Here is a 12,680-nt window from a genome sequence, read left to right on the forward strand (position 1 = left end):
TACTAAGAGATCGGCCTGTCAAAAACGACGAGAAAATCTAAAGGAATACTAAACAAACGTTCCAAATAGAATAATTTAAAAATTAAAATAGTTTGCTTACGAAAACTGAAAATCGTCAACATGACAAATCTGATTTGCTGCGATGTACACACACCACGCCATGGACAAGTCTTTTGTTTCAACAAAGAAGCATATAAGAATTAAAAATAAATATTTTTGTCGAACACAATTTTAATATTATTAAATAACTTTGCTTGATTAACCCCGAAAAGCCTAGTGGGATACATCTGCTTGACGATCAACATGACTGCAATATTTTACGTTCCTCATAATTCTCACTGAAAACAGGTTAAGCGAGGTTCGATTACTTTAGGTTGGGTTAGGTTAGGTTAGGATGGTTGGGTCAGGTTACGGTGGGTTGCGTTAGGTTAGGTTAGGTTGAGTTAGGTTAGATTGGTTTCAGACTCAATGCGGCGTCGCGACACCCGGCGACGGTTTTTCAATTTTGCGTCCAAAGGTTTCCTAAGGTCTTCGTGGACGAAAAATTACACATTTTGGCGTCGCGACGCCCGGCGTCGTTTTTAAAATAACGTGTCCGATTACATTTTTGGTTTAAGTCGGGCGAAATATGACTTCTTTAGGCGGCGACGAAACGATAGTCGTCGCGACGCCCGGCGTCGGTTTTTCAATTTTGCGTCCAATGGATTCCTGAGGCCTTCCTGAACGAACAAATCGAAATCTTAGCGTCGCGACGCTCGGCGTCCGTTTTTAAATTTTGTGTCCAATGGTTTCCTAATATCTTCCTGGCCCAAGAACACCATATTATAGCGTCGCGACGCCCAGCATCGTTTTCAACACACGTCCGGTGACATTTCGCATTCAACTACAGCGAAATTTGGCGTATTGTGACAGCGTCGCAAGGACAGTCGACACGAAGCTCAGCGTGTTTTTTAAAATTTTGATAATTGGTGTCGTTTGTTCAGCTTTGTGTCTAGTGGCTTATTAAGGTGAATCTGTCGCTAAACATCTTTGCGTTGCGACCATCGGCGTCGTTTTCTTGTCATGTCAAGGGGCACAGCGTGCTCCACTTGTTCGAAATTTGGCTCGTGACGGAATCGCGACGACCGGTCTGGAGACGCCCTGCGTCGGAAATCTAATTTCATGATAATACTCCCTGGCTCCCCCATATAAGATCCTTTGATGGCGTAGCGAAGCTCGACGAAGGGTTTCAATCGTCATTTTTCACGGCACTACTTCCAATTTCTTCTTCTGAAGACGAATGATGCGACTCATATCGCTGGGTCTTCAACCTTGAGTCCAGTTCTCGTAAGGTTCGTGTACCCCAAGTGCAGTATATTTCGGTTTCGCCACCCTCGGCGTCCTTTATCTAACGCCATGCCCGATGGCGTCCCGCGGTTCGCTTTGGCAAATATGTGCGGGTTCTTGTTAGGACTTCGCCGATGTCTGGCGTCACCGATGCTCGGCGTTCAAACGTATTTGTCAATGATATAACGATGCTTACCTACAGTAAATATTCTGTTAATGACGTCGTTTCGACTGCCGTAGAAACAAACTGCCTGCATTCAGACGCTTATGTTCGGTAAATGTGATGGCTTTTGGAGGCGTCACTGTGATTGACATAAGTTGGCTTCGGTTTTCCAGAATCGTGTCCAATAGAATTCTGAGATTAATCGAATTTAAATAAAATCTCTCAACTTCCAAATGTCTAAACGAGCTTCGGGATTTAAATGTTAAGGTTCAAGGTTCAAGGTAAATATTATTGAGCCGCGTCGTAGAACATGTACATAGTTCTTCCCCTTAAAATAACCATAGCAACGGTCACATTATCCCATACACCCCAAAATCCCTTAACAGCAAATGAAAGTGAACCAACCAGCCAATCAACAAGTCAACACTGCCCATTAAAAATACAGACACAAAGTATCTTCTTAAATAATTGTTCTCCTTCCATAATAAGGACTGGGGAAAAAAATCCCAATAGCAGAAAACTTCAATTGCTCCATCCATCTATTTCTTTGTCGGAGGCTGGAAAAACCATACATGGAAAAAATCTGAAGGCTCAAACCCGCACGTCCCGGAAATTCCCTTGAATTAGGAAAGGCATTCCAAAGTCGGACTATTTACATGCCAATACTTTATTTTAATCACAGCGCGATTCCAGATCTGGTGACGTCACCACTCATCTGCAATACTGCCAACGTTTGAAACAGCATTTACCGTAATCGACTAGTTACAAATAAAATTTAAGGACCACTACCTTTCCCAAATAACTGCGATTAATTCAACAATGAAAATTGGTTATTAGCGACGCCACGTAATAAAGCGCTTGCCTTGATGTGAATTTAACCAGATACAAATAAATTCTTAACTGGTATAAATTATTCTAGCAAAGATAATTCTACATCATTAGACATTACATTCACCTTTTCTCGTACATACTGAATACGTCGGCATATGACCCACCAATAATAAGACTGTCATGTCAAAAATTTTCTTGTAGAATAACATATTTTTGTGAGAACACAAAAATTAAATTTCAGCAACATTTATATCGAGCCGATTGGGGACCAAAATTAAATTGTCCCGAAAACATTTATTGCTGGTGCTCAATAACAAATTTAACTGAAATATGCAAAAAAATTCTGAGGATAAAACACTGGCACAAAGTGACTATTATACATTCATTTTATTAACGTAAAATTCATGGATACCAATCAGAGCCCGCAATATCTAATCTACAACTTCCCATCAAATTCTTTAATTCAAATCCTTCAAAAAAAAAATGCATTTTCATTATTAAACGCGACTGTTACATTCTAAAATCCATGTTACCACAGAAACAAGGTCATGACCGAATGCGCTGACAGATCTGTTAAAGAGACTATAAATATATAAAACAAGAACGCTGTGGACAGATTGGTTTAACAAGCGGCCGCCTAAATCCACAGCTCGCTTCAAGGCGATGAAAGATTCAACCGTAAATGTTAGTGTAAGTATAAACATGTATACGGCTTCGATCCAAAGACTTCTTAACCCACAGCCAATCTAAAATTGTAAACCAGATAACACAGATAGTTTATTTTAATAAAAAACAAATATTATCTCAGGCCTCAGCCTGTAAAAAGTACGCAAATTTGCACAAGTCGCGTTCTTTTGATAATAAAACACTGCCGTGAAAAAAATCCTCATTCTTTAAGTCAAGAGCGACACATGTCGTGTGTTAGCCAAGCATCTGGGACAGCCTCACAGATCATTTATCGATACAACTCCGCAACTTAGACTACTCTTTACACACGAATGTCGGAGAAGTAACCGAACTTACAGGGAATCGAAAATTATTTCTTTTATCGAGGACAGACGGAGAGAAGCCTAAAGCAGCTTAATAAGACGTCACCGTCCCTTGTGGTCCTGGTTGATTAAGTACAAATCCCTGCAGAATGGTCAGAGTCAGACAGCCTTCAGTAACAAGGAACTCCTACTTCCTTCTCAACAGTAAATGATTTTCTTTGTGGCGATGACGTAACAATGGATCAAAGACGAGTGTTCCTTCGTCCTGACCCCCCTGACCAAACCCCCAAGCCCAGTTAATAAAGGTAAGTGTGTACCTGCAAAACTAAACTATGTGGCTGGTTTCTGTTCAAAACAATATGCTATTTGGTCTGAAGGTATCAGGGGGAATTGTAAAAAGAAACTCGAAAATAACAGACCACTTGGACAGCCCATGCATAAATGGAAGAATAATATTAAAATGCATCTTAACGATACAAACTGTTAAATGTGGATTCAAATCATATGATTCACGTTATGTGCCCAGATTCAAACTCTTGTGAATGAAATTTCGAGTTTCAGAACGGAAAATGTAATAACCAGTGAGCGATTAATAGGTTTTCAAGATGGAATCTATACGATGTAGCCATTAACATGTGATGAAAGAGTTGGTAACTGTATAGTAAAAATTTATAAACAAACCCATAAACTGTGTACGAAACATCTGTCTACTTAAATGTGGCAATATGGCCAGCACGCGAAACTGTAAGATAAGCATTAAAACATCTGTTTTAAGTTCCATTTCTCACTCTGCTGATGCAATAATTGAGTCTGCAGATAAAACGCTGTTGCAAAAGCTTTTAAGTTTGCTGTACGTCTTTTTCAATCCTATCTAATTTTTCATTTCCTCTACGTATCCTTTATCATTTCCCTCCTTTCTCATTACTCTTATTCTTTATTCCATTGTTTCCGTCTTTTCTTTTATTCGGCTTTGTTCCTTTTGCGTTTATTTCTTTCCGTAAAGACACAAAATTAGTTTTTCGGAACATGTTAAAAGTCTCTCTACCTGACCTCGTGACTGGACTTCAAAATGCAGAGACGCAATTGGCAAATTTCTGACAAACACGTAACTGGCTGACTCCACATAATATACTAACTAACTAACAAATAACAAAAGGAGTATTTTCCCAGCACTGGAACTGTCAGTTCGAAAAGAATTTTCCACTTCACATGTAAAAGAATTCTATATACAAAATTTGTTAATCGGCTTTGTTATCAGAAAACACAGATATTAATTCATTTGAAGCCCAAAACTCGTCTAAATTACATTTAAGAATTCAGTCCGTACCGCGAAGAAAACACTACACTTCACCATTAAAAAGATCAACTGGTTAACCTTGTTTAAGGAAATAATACGACTAAAACGCTAATTAACCTTTGGAGCCGAAGCTCTTTCAAATGAAACTTACGAATTCAGTCCGTACCGCGAAGAAAACACTACACTTCACCATTGCAAAGATCAACTGGTTAACCTTGTTTAAGGAAATAATACGACTAAAACGCTAATTAACCTTTGGAGCCGAAGCTCTTTCAAATGAAACTTAAGAATTCAGTCCGTACCGCGAAGAAAACACTACACTTCACCATTACAAAGATCAACTGGTTAACCTTGTTTAAGGAAATAATACGACTAAAACGCTAATTAACCTTTGGAGCCGAAGCTCTTTCAAATGAAACTTAAGAATTCAGTCCGTACCGCGAAGAAAACACTACACTTCACCATTACAAAGAACAACTGGTTAACCTTGTTTAAGGAAATAATACGACTAAAACGCTAATTAACCTTTGGAGCCGAAGCTCTTTCAAATGAAACTTAAGAATTCAGTCCGTACCGCGAAGAAAACACTACACTTCACCATTACAAAGATCAACTGCTTGACGCTGTTTAAGGAAATAATCGCTGTTTACAAAGAGATCATACAAAAAGCCACTAATCCAATCTGTGAGCAAAATGAAGAGATAATAAATGTTAGAGCAGGTGGTATATATAGTTACCACTGGGCTACAAAATAATAATTATTGTTGTATTTTGTTACTGGGGATAGAAAACTTCTCGTCAATAATATTCATTACCAACGTTAAAAATCTATTCGTTTATTCTCGGTTGTGGCTCTGATGTACGGCAAAGATAAAGGATTAATAAATTAATAAATAAATAAATAACTAGATGGCTTATCGAACCCGAAGGTTCATCACCGAATTAACCAAAGCCCTGTCCTGGGCCAACAAAATCCAGTCTCCTCCAACTCCTATCTCCCATAGATCCCGCCTGACATTATCCTCCCATCTACGTCTAGGTCTCCCCAGCGGTCTCTTCCCCTCAGGCTTCCCAAATAGTGGACCCAACCAACCAGATGGCTTAGGGAAACCGAAGGTTCATCACCGAATTAACCAAAGCCCTCCACCGGACCCTGTCCTGGGCCAACAAAATCCAGTCTCCTTCAACTCCTATCTCCCATAGATCCCGCCTGAGATTGTCCTCCCATCTACGTCTAGGTCTCCCCAGAGGTCTCTTCCCCTCAGGCTTCCCAAATAGTGGACCCAACCAACCAGATGGCTTAGGGAACCCGAAGGTTCATCACCGAATTAACCAAAGCCCTCCACCGGACCCTGTCCTGGGCCAACAAAATCCACTCTCCTTCAACTCCTAGATAAAGGATTAATAAAAAGGAAATTGAATAAATACAGAAACGAACAAAGGACTTTTTTTGACATCAACATCATTATTAATATTACTATTATACGTGCCAGAATGAAAATGTTAGTAAAAGACGTGTTCTGTGGTAAAACCACGAGCCTTAAAATATTCACATGGCATTTATTACATCAGTAACAAAATTTCTTCACATACTTCGTTCTGATTGGTTGCTTAAACAGTGCGTGATAAATGGTAAAAAAAAAAAAAAAAAAAAAAAACCTGCAAAGTTGGTCCAGACAAGCCCTTCACTCTGCGACAGCCATTCGTGTCTAATTTCTGAATTCGGCTCTCAATAAACAACTTCGTTACCAAGCAAGTGATCAGTTCTTACGAAGAACGTCCTATACCCTAGCGCACGCCATGAGACGTAAATGAAAGAACTAGACCCCCATTTCCTTCCACCGTAAATCAGCACATTCATTCATCCAGTCCCGTGCCATGCATGAACTTTTTTTTTTCAATTATACTCTTTCCTCCTTTTATTTTTACCACAGAGTATGGGCGGAAAACTCTTTCACGTACACAAAGCAGTCCGTAAATAGGACGGCGTAGAAGGCGGCTGGGGACTTACGGAACACAGAATTAATACGAGTCTGCGAACCTTATTACACAGCCCCCACACGCAAACAGCTGATATTAAATTTCACAACCACTATTATTCGTCGGTCCTGGGGAAAAAGGCGCATTATTTCACAAAGAATATAAGTGTGCCTATCAACCGGGTGACATGAGGATAAATGCGGCCAGAGCTTGAAACTCTCACCCCCACTATAAGGTTCTGAACTTTGTGATACCCTGGGATTTTTTCTCCAAAACACTCGATACGCCTTATAGCGAGATGTATATAATCATAAAAGCGAAGTTATCACAATACCAAGTGGGAATATACGAGGCGTGGATGTAGATCGCCATGTTGTAAAAAAATCTCTGTACAAGAAAGACGTAAGTGACGGTTTCATTTTATGAACCACTCATCTGAAAATTACACCATCAGAATTTCCATCCTCGGTAGACTGTATTATGGTTGCTCGGTTTGTGTCCCGAGATCCTAACCAGCCTCTCCATCCACCCACTGTTCGTAACGACTTCCTGTACATTTACCTCTTCAGGATGTCGTCTACTGTCAAATTAAGGGAAGAGCGCTGATTGGAGGTGTTTGAGAACTGGTCGCTGATGAAAAACTTCGTAACTCGTACTATTCACCAAATATTATTAGGATGATCAAATCAAAAACGAGCATGGGGAAATGATAAATGCTTACATAATTTTGGTTTGAAACCCTGCACGGAAAACACCACTCCGAAACCTAGGCATAAATGCGAGAATAATATTAAAATGAATTTTAGATGATTGCGGTCAGAGGATGTGAACACTGTAATAAACCCGGTACCATAAGAGGTGGGAAGTTTCTCATTTAATTGAGTGCAATATCAGCTTCTCAAGGACTCTGCTCCATGGTGTTAGCAGTCTTAAAGGTGGTTGTCGACGTTTCGGAGAGACGTAAGGATATCATATCTCAGAGAGAGTGAGAAAGAAAACTTTATTTAATTCGGACTATCCCCTGCAAAAGACTAGCCACGCATTTGCTGCCCAACGCGATAATTTTATTGTAACAGGAACGGAATGCGAAAAACTGAATTACATTTTGCCCGCGGCATGGAAATTCCATTCACAGCGCAAAACACGCAAAAGAACAAGAACACAGAGGGCGCACATAAAAATACTCTGACAGGAACCAGTTTAAATTTTAACACATATAACTCCTTTCCACTCCAACCCGAAAGCGACCCGCTCACGTACGGCAAAGGGCCGGTTCGTTTACCTGGCACGAAAAACACGGCTTACACGAATCATTGACACTGCTAATATATCGGATTATACAGAGTCGAATGACTGACGGATAATGAACGAGAGAAAACACGGAAAGAAATGGCCGTAGCCTAATTTAAGGCACTAACAACGAAGAATATCAGGCAAGTCAGAAGTTTCACAGTCGAGATGCAAACCAGGGACCTTCCGAATTAGAAGCATGATAGCCAATCATTCTCCTGTGACGTATAAACCCTTCACGTTTTAACAGACGTAATTAAACAAAAACAAATGACTCAAGCCATAATTAACTAATACCCACATAATTTTCTTTCTCGTGTGTTCTGCGTTCTGGTGGAATTGTGGTTCTAAAACGATAAAATCGTTTTACGGCTGGTCTGAGTTTACTACAGGAACAAGTTCAGGCACGGCATGTAGTCTATATGGCAAGGAGCAATGCAAAACATGAATACTAAAACGGGGCTTTGTCACAGAGCCACTTCCTATGCATTACAATTTTTTTTTTTCCGCTCTCTGCCCCAGAGAAAGCAGCTACTCGGTTTTGTTCGCTGTTTCACTGGAATCAGTTTTAGACACCGTCGTTAGATGTTTAATAACTCCGTATCAGAATCAGATAACACCAAAGCCATAGGGCACGTAATGACACTGTCCTAATGAAAGATTCTGTATGAAACACAAAACAGCTGAGTCAACACGGCCAGCCTCAGAGCCGAGATTTAAACCGGTGACCTCCCGAACACGAAACAGGACTGCCAGCAATTTGCAACCGATGATCAAACACCGATATCTTCAGTGTAGAAACTTAAGATTTAAAACAGATTACACGAAGACCGTAATATTTCAGGTCTATCAGTTTGAAGTCTTCTGGTTTGTATACCCCTGACTCAGCTTCTTAGAGGTTGGTCCTCGGGGCGGGATTTCCCAGAAAGGAACTCCAGTCCATGTAATCTACCGGTAATTTCATTCCGGGAAATGCGTTCGTCTCAACGCACTGGCTGCAGAACAAGACACTGAGGCCCCCTCGCACCGGCGAAACATCCCTATAAATAATATATAAAAATTCTGTCCTACACGGCGTGTAGTGGTCGGAGGCAAACTAACACCAGTTGGTTGAAATTCCTGAAGGAAAGAAGCAACTCAGAAAACCTTGAAGTAGACGGGGATATTAAAACGGATCTTAGGGAAATAAATTTGGGAGGTGTGAACTGGAATCACATAGTTAGGGATAGGGTCCTGTTGTCAACACGGTAATGGACCTTCGGGTTACATAGAAGGCGGGAAATTTTATAGATGACGTAATGTTAGCTTCTCTTGGACACTGCACCATGGAGTTGTATATTTGTAATTTACGTGACAAACACACGAACGTTTTTAGTTTTCACCAAATTTTTTTTTATTATTATTATTATTAGTGTTCTGTCTGACGACAGGTCCATATGAACAGGATCCTTCCATCCTTTTCTCGGACTGGGACCTGTTCATATACGTTCTTGGCAGATGATCCAGAAGTGGTTTGCCATTGCCTTCTTCTGTGTGTGAATGGAGTAATTGTTGGGAAGCCCCCGGAGGAAAACTCCGTGTTGCCTAGACCACGGCCTTGCCCAACACAAGTTATAAATTCGGGCACCGCCGGGAATCGAACCCGAGACCCCCAGGATTACTTGGCCAGCGTTCTAACCGCTAGACCACCGTGTTTCACCAAATACGTTCGGTTAATACAGTGCTTTTAAACAACAAACGAAGCAACAAACATTAAAACCATCTACACAATAGTTACGACAAAGTCGCATTTCGAAAGCCAAAATGCCGGATCCACATTCGACACACGGAGCTGAATGTGCGATATCAAATTACTTTCAATTTGCGGTGGAAATCGAATAGAATTTCGAAAGTACCAATTAACTCTGAAAATCACATAATGCATTCAAACAATTACATTGCTTCAACAATAGAATTAATCTGTTGATTGCCTGGCAACATACAGTCAAATTGTGGCCCGCGGGGGGGGGGCATAATTTGGGGGAGGTGGTTGTGCCCCCAAAATGAAAACTGATTCATATTTCTGTGCCCAGACACGTGACAATAACTCTTTTCATTACTGTCCCACCACGCTACGATTGTTGAAATTTCAACAGAGAGTTGTAAAGTTGTAGTGTCAATTGAACATTGAAAGTATGGAGTGAAGCTAATAATCACACACCTAGCGAACAAATTGTACGTCTTTTATGGAACAAAAAGGTTTATTACCGTGTTAAAAGTTCATATCCTGAGCCAGATTAAACCAATCAATAATCTCTAACAATATTTCCCTAAAACAGGCCTACATTTTAATTTAATATTCCCATCTACTATCAGGTCTTCCAAGAGGTCTCTCGCCCTCAGGCTTTATGATTCATTTGTGTATATATTGCACCTCCTTCCTCTTTTGCTAAATCCGAAACAAAAAATAAACAAAAGATTTTGGACAGGAATTAAAGCAATGCGCAATACTTGGTATTCCTTGTCTATAAACCTTGTGAATTACGTGTTTGGTGCCGAGAATGAAACTACACTAGTCGACAGACGTCAGATAATCACGCAACAAACAACAGACACTAAAGTTTAACCGGACACCGAATTCAGTAACACACACCCATATCAGGGCGTGCAATGATGACGCGTGTAACATTCAGGGGGCGGATGACACACACACACACACACACACACACACACACACACACACAAAAAATAACTCGGGGCGCGGCACACTTAGGGCAGTCACTTGACAAAGTTACAAAAGGGCAATTTACATCATGTCTTATGCCAGGACCAACTACTACGCGTTTTAGAAACATCGATACGCTGAGAACATAAATTTAAACAAATATTTTACGTGCATAACCGACTTAACATTGTGAACTGTGTCAGAAGTCAGGCACTGAGGAAAACAACGGAGGTCTTAACAATCTGCAGCATTTAAAACAACGAAACGAATTTGGATTTATTTAATTGAAAATAAAACGGAAGAGAGAGGTGATGGTCTAACCAGAACCATACCTGAATTTTCTTAGAGTGAATGAGAAAAACCAAGAAAGACTTAAGTCAGAATAGCCGATCTCTGGGCTGAGATTTGAACGCGGGACTTCCAGAATACGAAAAAGATTGGCAACCAATACAATGGTTGAAGGTAACCTCGAATTGCAAAGGCCAATTTCCTGCAGGTATTCGAACCAGGTACCTCGGCAATTGTACTAAATACGCGGTGCCAATCCGATGGGTCACTAGTTCCAAACTGACTAGACTGTGCTTACAACGGAGAGCATAAATAGACCGATGTTTTTAGCCCAGATGTTATCTTGCACGTGAAACGGAATGTGAGGAGTTGTCCTTATGGGAATATAAATTTACATAATGTGGCTACAAGAGCACTCTGTCGGGAAAGGTCGACAACATTCTTTTAAAACGCAATTTGAAATCAAAATGTTATCATTACTTGTGGGTCCGTTGGGAGCGAGGCCTTGAATTTAATATTTGTATCTCGCATTTGGCTTGTTGCGAAAATGCGAAGACATGACAAGGGACAAGGGAAAATAGGAAAAAATAAAAATAGGACAAAATTATACATGCACAAAGGCTGGTAGCAAGTGCATGAATACTCCTTGTTAGTGACGGAAGACCTCGCATTGCCAAATAGTCCTTTTCACGCACGTCACTTCAAATTTTTGAACATGCAATCAGGTCTCAACACAAAACATTCTACCACACGAATAACTCAAAACGTAAATGTGCCTGAGAAAGACGTCGTAACGGGAAAACCAAGATGCTCAGGACCCTTGAGGATCCCACATGATCAGGTATATCTTGAGCCGGTTTAATTCAATCAACACCTTACTTATCTGAGATACAGTCTACACATCTACACATATGAAGTTCACGTGACTTTTTTTTAGTAATGTTTCTATACGGCGTGCTGTATTTCTAACCTCTATGCGTTCTAAATGTCCCACCCATCACATATATCATTGAATATTTATTATCAGACTTCCTCAAAGTTATATTCCTTCAAAGTGAGTGACCCAAGATTCGCTTCGAGAAGCTGAAACAATTTTACAACCTAAAAAGATTAAACTCGAGTGTACACACCAGTCCACGACTACTGAAAATAGAGACTCACTTGTTTAGTTCCAGAAGCCCACTTAAGGGCTCGCTGCAGTCGTGCCACCTTGCTCAAATCCACCAGGACCACAGCTTCCTCCATTTATTTCTAAGGTCCTTTATTCTGAGTCAACCACTCACCCTTAGGGCTTTACCTCAACAATGTCTTTCACAGATTTCTCACTCAAAGTCACATCACAAAGACAACCCGAGGTTCCTCGGTACTTTAATTTCGCGAGTCGCGGTTAACTCAGGGCGGGCGCCACCACTGCCAGGGACCGTGGGTTCATCTTCCTACAGAGCCTTCTGTATAAGATTAAATATTAAATATAACTATTATTACTCATGAAAATAACAGGCTCTCAAATTTATATAAATCGCACATTTTTATACCCGGGGAAGCGATTAAAATTATCGTGGCTCTGAACCTACCGGCTATCGGAAGTAAAATTTATTTTAAAAAAACAATTTTAAACGCCTTCTATACGGGTCGCTAATTAAATTTCTTTCGAACAAAGTCTCAAAGCCAGGGTGATAAAATATGTGTCCACAACCCCACTCCAGACGTCCAACAGGATCAACACGGGATAGCCTACATTTAGGGGGGTGGGGGAATCACAGTCGACTCTCTTTGGGACGAGTTCTAGACCTCGACAACGAATTTTTGTTC

General features: G+C 40.5%; 1 protein-coding gene across 6 annotated transcripts in view; it reads right to left on the reverse strand.

The window, feature by feature from the left end:
- The window catches only part of ASPP (Ankyrin-repeat, SH3-domain, and Proline-rich-region containing Protein), a 211,357-nt gene that overhangs the window by 72,612 nt on the left and 126,065 nt on the right, over positions 1–12,680 (reverse strand). Inside the window, exon 2 of one of the 6 annotated variants that reach the window (XM_087353490.1) lies at positions 12,030–12,316. The exons of the other annotated variants lie outside the window; for them this stretch is intronic. Within the exon in view, the coding sequence (XP_087209616.1) occupies positions 12,030–12,113 (84 nt within the window). The 5' untranslated portion in view covers positions 12,114–12,316. The remainder of the gene's footprint in view (positions 1–12,029; positions 12,317–12,680) is intronic. 6 annotated transcript variants of the gene reach the window in all.

This window comes from Zootermopsis nevadensis, unplaced genomic scaffold (assembly GCF_977971745.1).
Source record: "Zootermopsis nevadensis isolate Lab colony 2312 unplaced genomic scaffold, Znev_1.0 Znev_ptg000002l, whole genome shotgun sequence".
Classification (NCBI taxonomy): Eukaryota; Metazoa; Arthropoda; class Insecta; order Blattodea; family Termopsidae; genus Zootermopsis; species Zootermopsis nevadensis.